Here is a 12849-nt window from a genome sequence, read left to right as displayed (position 1 = left end):
GCATTTCTTGCAGTTGCAGGGGAAGGTGCAGGGAGTGGAGGTTGGGTTGGTGGGAGTGTGGACCTGACGAGGGAGTCACGGAGAGAGTGGTCTTTTCAGAACACTGATAGGGGAGGGGAGGGAAATATATTCCTGGTGGTGGGGTCTGTTTGGAGGTGGCGGAAATGACGACGGATGATACGATGTATATGGAGGTTGGTGGGGTGGTAGGTGAGGACCAGTGGGGTTCTGTCCTGGTGGCGATTGGAGGGGCAGGGTTCAAGGGCGGAGGAGCGGGAAGTGGAGGAGATGCAGTGGAGAGCATCATCGACCACGTCTGGGGGGAAAATTGCGGTCCTTGAAGAAGGAGGCCATTTGGGTTGTTTGGTATTGGAATTGGTCCTCCTGGGAGCAGATGCGGTGGAGACAAAGGAATTGGGAATATGGGATGGCGTTTTTACAGGGGGCAGGGTGGGAGGAGGTGTAGTCTAGGTAGCTGTGGGAGTTGGTCGGTTTACAGTAAATGTCCGTGTTGATTCACTCGCCCGAGATAGAAATGGAGAGGTCTAGGAAGGGGAGGGAGGAGTCTGAGATGGTCCAGGTAAATTTGAGGTCGGGGTTGAAGGTGTTGGTAAAGTGGATGAACTGTTCAACCTCCTCGTGGGAGCACGAGGCAGTGCCGATACAGTCATCGATGTAGCAGAGGAAAAGGAGGGGGGTGCCAGTGTAGCTGCGGAAGATGGACTGTTCCACATATCCTACGAAGAGGCAGGCATAGCTGGGGCCCATGTGGGTGCCCATGGCTACTCCTTTGGTTTGGAGTAAGTGGGAGGATTGGAAAGAGAAGTTGTTCAGAGTGAGGACCAGTTCAGTCAGTCGAAGGAGGGTGTCAGTGGAAGGGTACTGGTTGGTACGGTGGGAAAGGAAGAAGCGGAGGGCTTTGAGTCCTTCGTGATGGGGGATGGAGGTGTACAGGAACTGGACGTCCATGGTGAACATAAGGTGTTGGGGACCGGGGAAGCGAAAATCACGGAGGAGGTGGAGGGCATGGGTGGTGTCCCAAACTTAGGTGGGGAGTTCTTGGACTAAGGGGGACAGGACCGTGTCGAGGTATGCAGAGATGAGTTCGGTGGGGCAGGAGCAGGCTGAGGTAAAAACAATGACTGCAGATGCTGGAAACCAGATTCTGGATTAGTGGTGCTGGAAGAGCACAGCAGTTCAGGCAGCATCCAAGTAGCTTCGAAATCGACGTTTCGGACAAAAGCCCTTCATCAGGAATAAAGGCAGTGAGCCTGAAGCGTGGAGAGATAAGCTAGAGGAGGGTGGGGGTGGGAAGAAAGTAGCATAGAGTACAATGGGTGAGTGGGGGAGGGGATGAAGGTGATAGGTCAAGGAGGAGAGGGTGGAGTGGATAGGTGGAAAAGAAGATAGGCAGGTAGGACAAGTCCGGACAAGTCAAGGGGACAGTTACTGAGCTGGAAGTTTAGAACTAGGGTGAGGTGGGGGAAGGGGAAATGAGGAAACTGTTGAAGTCCACATTGATGCCCTGGGGTTGAAGTGTTCCGAGGCGGAAGATGAGGCGTTCTTCCTCCAGGCATCTGGTGGTGAGGGAGTGGCGGTGAAGGAGGCCCAGGACCTCCATGTCCTCGGCAGAGTGGGAGGGGGAGTTGAAATGTTGGGCCACGGGGCGGTGTGGTTGATTGGTGCGGGTGGTTAAAGATGCCCTCCAACGCATCTCGTCCACATCCCACACCTCCGCCCTCAGACCCCACCCCTCCAACCATAACAAGGACAGAACGCCCCTGGTGCTCACCTTCCACCCTACCAACCTTCGCATAAACCAAATCATCTGCCGACATTTCTGCCACCTCCAAACAGACCCCACTACCAGGGATATATTTCCCTCCCCACCCCTTTCCGCCTTCCGCAAAGACCATTCCCTCCGCGACTACCTGGTCAGGTCCACGCCCCCAAACAACCCACCCTCCAATCCTGGCACTTTCCCCTGCCACCGCAGGAACTGTAAAACCTGCGCCCACACCTCCTCCCTCACCTCTATCCAAGGCCCTAAAGGAGCCTTCCACATCCAAAGTTTTATTTGCACATCCACTAATATCATTTATTGTATCCGTTGCTCCTGATGCGGTCTCCTCTACACTGGGGAGACTGGGCGCCTCCTAGCAGAGCGCTTTAGGGAACATCTCCAGGACACCCGCACCAATCAACCACACCACCCCGTGGGCAAAGAGATCGAGGGCAGGCAAGAGGCCAGCACAGGGTGTCCAGGTGGATGGGGTGTGTTGGAGGCGGGAGAAGGGGTCATCACAGGGTGAGCGAGAATCCTGGTTGAAGAAGTAGGCGCGGAAGCGAAGGCGGCAGAAGAATTATTCAATGTCTCGCCGCATGTTGAACTCGTTAATCCGAGAGCGTAGGGGAATGAAGGTAAGGCCTCTGCCGAGGACTGATCTTTCATCCTCAGAGAGGGGTAGTTCTGGAGGGATGGTGAAAATACGGCAGGGCTGGGAGCTAGGACCTGGTTTGGGGCTGGAGCTGGGAGTGGGGGCGGGGTTAGGCATGGGGGCGGGAATCGGGGCAGGGACGGGATCCTCAGGTAATACCACTAGGCATAGCTTTAAAATGGGAGAGATGACTGTAGTGACTCTCTTTGTCACAGTTCAAAGCCCAAGAGAGTCTGTTTCAGGTAACGTTTCAATCTATCCATGACAGTGGATCAAATGCCCATTATAAACAATCTTTTTTTTCAAGAAACACATTTACAGTTCCAAGCTTGAACTGTAGTGTGACTTATATTGAAAACAAAATCATGTACTGATGAAGTACGGTAATCAGGTAAAACACATACAAATATGTAAAAAAAAAGTAAATAAAACAAATATATAAGTTACGTTGTAACAAATATAGAGAAAGAAGTCCAACAGCTAACTGGGAAGTGATGGATAGGATGTTTAGGGGTAATGATTACATCCCAGTATTCCCCTCTTGCCAAACCAAAAACATGTTGAAATAAAGCCAAGTCAATCATTTGCAATTCTTTTTTCTGTAGGCAATTCAGTTACAATAATTAATATGTGGGAATACAAAATTACAATGTCATAATTTCAACTGCACAATTTCAAATGGCATATACAGCAGTATCTCAGTGATTTTCTACAAAGGGAGCACTGTACACACATGAAGGACAAAATTATTGAACACTCATTGTCATACATAAAATCATTAACAAATCCAAAAGTTAAAGGATTACACTTGCCTTCCTTAATTCTTCATAATCTTTTTCAGACTCCTTTCTTAGTTGAATTTCCTTTTCTAATCTGCAATGAGAAGTAAATCATTTTATACGAGCCATCACTCCTGTCACAACTATTACATCAAAAATCATATTTCATTTTCATAATACTGAATAATATCATAAGACCATAATAAACAGGAACAGGAGTAGGGGGTGCTCGGTCATTCAATAGGATCACGGCTGATCCATCATCCCTCATGAGTGCTTCCCTTCCTTTTCCTCCTAACCCTTGATTCCCTTGATTACAACACTAGAAAAACAATATCCCACCCAGGCAGTTCAAATTGGTGTTTACCCTCCACATGAGCAGTATTATTAATCAAATGGATGCAATTCTATGATGCAAGCACCCAATTATTGTTCATGATGGCATATTTGAAGCATCAGCCTGTCCAGTACAATGGATCAAATGTCCATTATAAGTAACATTTTTTCCAAGTAACACATTCACAGTTCCAAGGTTGAATTATCCTGTGATTTACATAGAAAACAAAATCACGCACTGATGAAGTATAAAAATCAGGTTAACACATACAAATATGTAAATCATGTGGTCATAAATATAGAGAAAGAAATTTAGCAGCTAACTGGCAAGTGATGGATGGGAGGTTTTGGGTAATGCTCACTTACAGTTATTACAAGCCAGTACACCCCTCCTACTGTTATAGGCACATATGTACATCTAAACTTCATGATTAAAACAGGTCATTGAGGACTTAAACCATCATATTCCATTGGTAACATTATCATTTTTTAAAAAATCTATTCATGAAATGTGGGCATTGCTGGATAAGTCAGCATTTATTGCCAATTCCTAAATGCTCTTGTGCAGGTGGTAAGCTACCTTTTTCAAGTGGGATAGCCTGTGCTATGTGGAGACACCTACAGTGTTGTAGGGAAAGGAGTTCCAAGATTAACAGTGTCAGCACCACACTAACAGTGAGGGTACAGAAATATAGTTTCAAGGTTGGTTCATGTGTGGCTTGGCAGAGAACTTGCAGATGGTACTGAGCATTGAGGTGGCAGATGAGTGCTAATGTAGTAAAATTGCTTATCTGGATGGTGTCATGGTTTGAGCATTGTTGGACCTGCAATCATCCAGGCAAGTGGAGAGTATTCCATCACTTATGCCTTGAAGATACAGAACAAACTTTGTGGAAACAATAGGTGAGTCACTTACTCCAAGATTCCTAGCATGTGACCTGCTCTTGGGAGCTACAGTATTTACTAGCCCAGTTCAGTTTCTGATTAATGGTAACCCCTGCCCCACCCCCAGTATGAGGAATCCAGTGATGGTAATGCCATTGAATGTCAAATGCAAGATTAAATTTTCTTTTCTTGGAGATGGTCAATGCCTGACATTTGTATGACATAAATTTTATTTGTCAGTTATGGATGTTGTAAGCATATAGGTGTGGCTTCAGTGTCTGCAAAGTTACAAATGCTGAGCATTGTACAATCATCAGTGAACATCCCAACTTTGGATAATTGGGCCTAGGATCCTACCTTGAGGAATTTCTGCAGTGGTGTACTGTGGTTGTGAATACTCACCCTAACCATCTTCCTTTGTTCTAAGTATGAGTTTTTTAAATTCATTCATGGGATGTGAAGGTCAGTGGCTGGCCAACTCAGAACAACTAAAGGAGAATTTGCCAATAATTTTCACCGGCTTCAGTTTTGCTAGGGTTCTTTGATGCCAGGCTTGATTGAGTGTTGCTTTGATGTCAAGGGCAGTCATCTTTGCTCTACAATAGAAAGCTGGTCAGCACACAGAAGATGCAGGAGAGTGGAGATATGTCAAATCAACCATGATCCTCCTGAAGGTGGAGCAGGCTTGAAGGGGTGAATGGCTTACTCCTGTTTCTATTTCTTGTGGTTTTATGGAGACAAAATGTAAGAAAAAACAGGTCTTTTTCCGAGTGACGGGCAGCAACTAGGAGGTATGATAAGGGCTTGGACCCCAGTTATTCACAATATATACTAACGATTTAGATGAGGGAACTGAATTAACAGGGGGATTGAGTTTAAGAGCTGCGAGTTTATGCTACAGCTCTATAGAGTCCTGGTTAGACTGCACTTGGAATATTGTGTTCAGTTCTGGTCGCCTCTTCATTGGAAAGATGTGGAAGCTTCAGAGAGGGTGCAGAGGAGATTTACCAGGATGCTGCCTGAATTGGAGGGCATGTCTTGTGAAGAAAGGTTGAGGGAGCTAGGGTTTTTCTCATTGGAGCGGTGAAGGATGAGAGGTGACTTGATAGAGGTGTACAAGATGTTGAGATAGATAGATAGAGTGGATAGCCAGAGACTTTTTCCCACGGTGGAAATGTCTATCACGAGGGAGCATAATTTTAAGGTGATTGGAGGAAGTTTTAGGGGATATGTCAGAGGTAGGTTCTTTACACAGAGTGGTGGGTACATGGAATGCCCTGCAAGCAGTGGTAATACAGTCAAATACATTGAGGACCTTTAAGCAACTCTTGGATAGGCACATGGAAGTTATGGGTACAATAAAGGGTATGTAGGTTAGTCTGATCTAATGATTTGGAGATGCCATTGTTGGACTGGGGTGTACATAGGTAAAACTCACACAACACCAGGTTTTAGTCCAACAAGCTTATTTGGAAGTACTAGCTTTTGGACCACTGTTCCTTCATCAGGTGGTTGTAGATTATAAGATCGTAGGACATAGAATTTATAGCAATAACTTATAGTCTGATGTAATTGAAATTAGAAACTGAAAAATACCTGGATTGTTTGTTAAGTCTCTCATCTTTTAGAACAAACATGCTGGTTTCAGTTCTTTTATATGTAAAACGCAGAGCTTTTTTAAAAAGTTACATTTTCAAGTGAACTTTAACAATAGGTGTCATGTTGGCCCAGATAACGCATTGAAGGTGTGAGCTGCCCTGCGTGAGACTGTCTGTGCCCCAATGGTCAGACTGATTCTAATCTAAAATTGGATTTATGCAGTTTTTGGGCAAAATAAAATGTAATTCTGCAAGTACAAATTCACCCCACAAACATATGTATGTATGTGCATTTGGGTGGGTGGTTATGAGTGTCTGTGACATTGTGTATATGCGTATGAGTGTAGTGTAAATGGGTGTAAGTCTGTGAGAAGGTGCATGTGTGAGTGTATGAGAGAGGGTCTGCGGGAGTGTATGGGTCTATAGGAGTGTGTCTGTGTGTCAGAGTGTCTGCATGTCTGTGTCTGTCTGTGAGTGCGCGCGTGTGTGTGTGTGTGTGTGTGTGTGTGGTGCAATGGAGTCACCTGTAGTGTGACATGAACCCCAGGTCCCAGTTGAGGCCATCCCCATGGGTACCAAACTTGGCTATAAGCCTCTGCTCGGCCACTTTGCATTGTTGCCTGTCCCAAAATCCGCTTTGGAGGACAGTCATCCGAAGGCCAAGGTCAAAGGTCCTGGACTACTGAAGTGTTCTCCAACTAGGAAGGAGCACCCCTGTCTGTTGATTGCTGTGCGGTATCCATTCATCCGTTGTCGTAGTCTCTGCTTGGTCTCGTTAATATACAAGCCTCAGGGTATCCTTGCCTGCAGAGTATGAGATAGAGTGTTGGCTGAGTCGCACGAGTACCTGCCACGTACTTGGTGGGAGGTGTCCCCACACATATTGAAACTCTTACAAGTCTTGCAGCATCTACCGCAACAAGGTTGTATGTGTTGTCCTGAAGGCTGGGCGGTTTGCAACAAACAATGATCTATTTGAGGTTTGGTGGTTGTATAAAGGTAAACAGTGGAGGTATGGAGAAGGTCTCGGCAAGGTGCTCACCCTCATTGATAATGTGTTGCAGGAGGTGAAGAACATAGTGTAGTTTCTCAGCTCCTGGGAAGTACTGGACAATGAAGGGCATCCTGTCGGTTGCAGCTCGTGTCTGTCTCTTGAGGAGGTCATTACAGTTTCCCGCTGTTGCACATCAGAACTGGCAGTCAACGAGTTGGGCATCGTACCCTATTCTTATGAAGGCATCCTGGAGTACTTACAGGTGCCAATCACATTCCTCCTCATCTGAACAGATACTGTGTATGCACAGGGCTTGTCCATAGGGGATCGCTGATTTAATATGTATAGAGTGGAAGCTGGAGAAGTGTAGCATCGTGAGGTTATCTGTGGGTTTGGGGTACACGGATAACCAGAGGCTCACTGAAGATGCTACCTAGTATAGTGACAAAACATCTGAAAACAAACCTTCCTGCTCCGCGAGCAAACCTACATCCAGAGCCTCAATCTGAACTACAAATCTTCTCAAAAGTCTCACATTATCTCTTTCCCCTTCACTGCCATAACATTTGTTTTACTGTGTGTGGCTTAAATAGGAGAAAGCAAGTACTGGAGCTCAGAGTCAAGAGTGTGGTGGTGGAAAAACACAGGTTAGGCAGCATCTGAGGAGCAGGAGAATCAACGTTTTTGGCATAAGCCTTTCATTATGTGTGGCCTAAATGTTTATGTTAACTATTATTAATAGGGGATCAGTGGAGACAGGGGCAGCCCTATTCTCTCAAGATAATAACTTGTACCATGTTCATCAACTGTGATCATTTCCTGGTGCAGTTCAGGTGCCCTATTTGGTGCAGAAAACAATAGCAAGCATAGCAAGCTGAGAAGTTCCACAATGGCTTTGTGCATGGGATAGTGTGGCTCAAAAACTGGATTGAGTTTTTTGAAGAAGTTACAAAGAGGGCAGAGCAGTGGACGTGACACATATGGACCTCAGTAAGGTGTTCGACAAGTTTCTGCATGGTTGACTGGCTATCAAGGTTAGATCACAAGGGAGAACTAGTTACTTGAATACAGAACTGGCTCAAAGGTTTAAGACAGAGGATGGTGATGGAGGGTTGCTTTTCAGACTGGAGGCCTGTGATCAACAGTGTAATACAAGGATCGGTGCTGGGTCAACTGCTTTTTATTTCTAATATAAATGATGTGGATGTGAACAGAGGAGGTATAGCTGGTATGTTTGCAGATGGCAGCACGATGGCTCAGTGGTTAGCACTGCTGCCTCACAGTACCAGTGAGCCGGGTTTGATTCCAGCCTCAGGCGATTGTGCAAACTCCACACAGACATTCTCCCCGTGCCTGCATGGGTTTTCGCTGGGTGTTCCGGTTTATTCCCACAATCCAAAGATGTGCAGGTTAGGTGAACCGGCCACGCTAAATTGCCCATAGTGTCTAGGGATGGGTAGGTTAGGTGCATTAGTTAGGGGTAAATGTAGAGTAATGGGATAGGGAAACGAGTCTGGGAGGGTTGCTCTTCGGAGGGTCGGTGTGGACCTGTTGGGCCAAATGGCCTGTTTCCACACTGTCGGGATTCTATGGAGGTGCAGTGGACAGCAAAGAAGGTTTCCTCAGAGTACAATGGGATCTTGATCAGATGGGCCAAGGAGTGGCAGATGGAGATAATTTAGATAAATGTGACATGCTGCATTTTGCAAAGGCAAATCAGTGCAAATCAGTGTTAAGGTCCTCGGGAGTGTTGAACAAAAAGACCTTGGAGTGCAGGTTCATAGTTCCTGGAAACTGGAGTCACAGTTAAGACAGGATAATGAAGACGACATTTAGTATGCTTGCCTTTATTGGTCAGTGCAGTGAGTGTAGGAGTTGGGAGGTCATGTTGCAGCTGTACAGGACACTAGTTAGGCCACTATTGGAATACTGCATGCAATTCTGGTTTCCCTGCAATAGGAAGGATGTCAGGAAACTTGAAAGGGTTCAGAAAAGATTTCAAGAATGTTGCAGAGTTGGAGGGTTTCAACTGTAGGGATAGGATGAATGGACTGGGGCTATTTTCACTGAAGCGTCGGAGGCTTGTAGAGGTTTATAAAATCATGAGGGGCATGGATCAGGCAAATAGACAAGGCCTTTTCCCCAGGGTGGGGGAGTCCAATACTAGATGGCATAGGTTTAAGATGAGAGGACAAAGATTTAAAGTAGATGTAAGGGACAGCCTTTTCACGCAGAGGGTGGTGCGTGTATAGAATGAACTGTCAGATAAGTGGTGGAAGCTGGTACAATTACATTTAAAAGTCATCTGGATGGGTATATGAATAGGAAGGGTTTAGAGGGATATGGGCCAAGTGCTGGCAAACGGGACTAGATTCATTTAGGATATTTGGTCAGCCTGAAGGGTCTGTTTCCGTGCTGCATGTCTATGAATTTAGATTTGATTCCCTACAGTGTGGAAACAGGCCCTTTGGCCCAGCCAGTCCACAACGACCCTCCGAAGAGTAAATCACCCAGACCCATTTCCCTCTGACTAATGCACCTAGTACGATGGGCAATTTAGCATGGCCAATTTACTTGACCGGCACATCTTTGGATTGTGGGAGGAAACTGGAGCACCCGGAGGAAACCCACGCAGACACAGGGAGAATGTGCAAACTCCACACAGACAATCGCCCAAGGCTGGAATCGAACTTGGGATCCTGGTGTTGTGAGATTGCAGTGCTAACCATTGAGCCACTGTGCCGTCAATTCATTCGTGTCTGCTTTCTGCGGGTTCTCTTACCAGCTTAGCTTTTAGATTTTGCTCGCCTCTTCCTTGGAGGTGCTAAATAAATATTTCTCATCTGTTTTCACTCAGGAAAAGGAGAATATTGTAGAGAAGACTGAGATACGGGCTATTAGACTTGAGAGAATTGAGGTTAGTAAGGAGGAGGTATTATTAATTCTAAAAAGTTAAAAATCACAACACCAGGTTATAGTCCAGTTTATAGGTTATAGGTTTAACCGGAAGCACTAGCTTTCAGAGTACTGCTCCTTCATCAGGTGGTTGTGGAGTACATGATTGTAAGATGTAGAATTTATAGCAAATGTTTATAGCGTGATGTAACTGATATTATAGATTGAAAAATACTTGATTGTTTAAGTTTCTCATCTGTTAGAATGACCATGTTGGTTTCACTTCTTTCGTATGTAAATCGCAAAACCTTAAGAAATTACATTCTCAAGTGAACTTTAACAATTGGTGTCAGCCTAGATAATGAATTGAAGGTGTTAGCACTCGTCTGTTATCTGTGCCATAATGTTTAGACTGATTCTAATCTAAAAAATGAATTAACAGAATCGTACATGGATTCATGCAGTTTTTGAGCAAAGTACAATGTAACTCTGCAATCCATTGTCATTGTCGACAGGTTTAGTACCAGAGGACTGGAGGATTGCAAATGTTGTGCCCTTGTTCAAGAAGGGCAGTAGAGATGAATCAGTTAATTATAGACCAGTGAGCCTTACGTCTGTTGTAGGAAAAGTTTTGGAAAGGGTTATGAGAGATAGGAACTATAATCATCTAGCAAGCAACACTTTGGTTGGAAATAGTCAACATGGATTCATCAAGGCAGGTCATGTCTCACAATCTTCATTGAGTTTTTTGAGAAGGTGGATGAGGGTAGGGCGGTTGACATTGTGTACATGGACTTCAGCAAAGTCTTTGATAAGATTACACATGTTGGCTATTGGAAAAAATGAGGAGGCATGGGATTGAAGGTGATTTAGCAGTTTGGATTAGAAACTGGCTTTCTGTAAGAAGGCAATGAGTGAGGGTTGAAGGAAAACATTCAGCCTGGAAACCAGTTATTAGTGATGTGCCACAAGGATCTGTTTTAGGACCATTGCTGTTTGTCATTTTTAGAAACAACTTGGACGCAGGCATAGGTGGATGGGTTAGTAAATTTGCAGATGATACTAAAGTCAATGGAGTGGTGGACAGTGAGGAAGAATGTTGCAGGGAATAAACTGCCAAACTGGGCTGAATGATGGCAAATGGAGTTCAAGGCAGATAAATGTGAGATGATTCACTTTGGGAAGAAAACAGTAAGGCAGAACACTAGGTCAATGGAAAGATTCTTGGTAGTGTGGATATGCTGTGAAGAGCACAGCAGTTCAGGCAGCAACCAAGTAGCTTCGAAATCGACGTTTCGGGTAAAAGCACTTGGATGCTGCCTGAACTGCTGTGCTCTTCCAGCACCACTAATCCAGAATCTGGTTTCCAGCATCTGCAGTCATTGTTTTTACCAGAGAGATCTTGGTGTCCATACACACAGATCCCTGAAAGTTGCCACCCAGGTTGATAGAGCTGTTAAGAAGGCATACAGTGTGTTAGGTCTTATTGGTAGAGGGATTGAGTTCCATAGCCGTGATGTCAGGCTGCAACTGTACAAAATGCTAGTGCAGCCGCACCTGGAATATTGTGTGCAGTTCTGGTCGCCCCATTATAGGAAGGATGTGGAAGCATTGAAAAAGGTGCAGAGGAGATTTACCAGGATGTTGCCAGCTCTGAGCAAAGGTCTTATGAGGAAAGGCTGAGGGACTTGGGTCTGTTCTCATTAGAGAGAAGGTGGCTAAGAGGCAATTTAAGAGAGACATATAAGATGATCAGAGGATTAGAGACGGTGGACAATGAGAGTCCTTTTGCCTAGGATGATGGCATCTGCTTGCAAGAGGGGACATAACTACAAATTGAGGTGTGATAGATTAAGACAGATATCAGAGGCAGATTCTTCATTCAGAGAGTGGTAAGGGTGTGGAATGCACTGCCTGCCAACGTAGTTAACTCAGCCACATTAGGGCATTTAAACAGACCTTGGATAAGCATGAGATGATGATGGGATTGTGTAGGGTGATGGGCTTAGATTAGTTCACAGGTCAGTGCAACATTGAGGGCCAAAGAGCCTGTTCTGCGATGTATTGTTCTAGGTTCCAATGCTCTTCTAAACAGTCAGCCTCCAGGGATTACAGCTGCCAGTGAGTGTATCAGAGTTGTCAGTGCCATTTTCATATCTCACTTTCAAACATGTCCTTGAAGCAGGGGTATGGATATGGCCAGTGGACAATTCACTGTAGAGACAGTCTATAGAAATATGGCCATCGTGGGCCAATGGGCCGAGAAGTGGCAGTTGGAGTTTAATTCAGATAAATGCGAGGTGCTGCATTTTGGGAAAGCAAATCAGAGCAGGACTTATACACTTAATGGTAAGGTCCTAGGGAGTGATGATGAACAAAAAGACCTAGGAGTGCAAGTTCATAGCTCCTTGAAAGTGGAGTCGAAGGTAGATAGGATAGTGAAGAAGGCGTTTGGTATGCTTTCTTTTATTGATCAGATTATCGAGTACAGGAGTTGGGAGGTCATGTTGCAGCTGTACAGGACATTGGTTAGGCCACTGTTGGAATATTGCGTGCAATTCTGGTCTCCTTCCTATCGGAAAGATGTTGTGAAACTTGAAAGGATTCAGAAAAGATTTACAAGGATGTTGCCAGGGTTGGAGGATTTGAGCTATGGGGAGAGGCTGAACAGGCTGGGGCTGTTTTCCTTGGAGCGTCGGAGGCTGAGGGGGGACCTGATAGAGGTTTACAAAATTATGAGGACATGGACAGGATAAATAGGCAAAGTCTTTACCCTGGGGTCGGGGAGTCCAGAACTAGAGGGCATAGGTTTAGGGTGAGAGGGGAATGATAGAAAAGGGACCTAAAGGGGAAACTTTTTCACACAGAGGGTGGTACGTGTATGGAATGAGCTGCCAGAAGAAGTGGTGGAAGCTGGTACAATT

General features: G+C 45.3%; 1 protein-coding gene across 1 annotated transcript in view; it reads right to left on the bottom strand.

The window, feature by feature from the left end:
• LOC140481826 (glial fibrillary acidic protein-like) overlaps positions 1 to 12849 on the bottom strand; it is a 176874-nt gene that overhangs the window by 139239 nt on the left and 24786 nt on the right. Inside the window, exon 5 of the mRNA XM_072578352.1 lies at positions 3251 to 3311. Coding sequence (XP_072434453.1) covers positions 3251 to 3311 — 61 coding nt within the window. The remainder of the gene's footprint in view (positions 1 to 3250; positions 3312 to 12849) is intronic.

This window comes from Chiloscyllium punctatum, chromosome 10 (genome assembly GCF_047496795.1).
Source record: "Chiloscyllium punctatum isolate Juve2018m chromosome 10, sChiPun1.3, whole genome shotgun sequence".
In the NCBI taxonomy this organism is placed as follows: domain Eukaryota; kingdom Metazoa; phylum Chordata; class Chondrichthyes; order Orectolobiformes; family Hemiscylliidae; genus Chiloscyllium; species Chiloscyllium punctatum.
The sequence above is the reverse complement of the archived record's forward strand: the minus strand, read 5'-3'. Positions and strand labels throughout refer to the sequence as shown.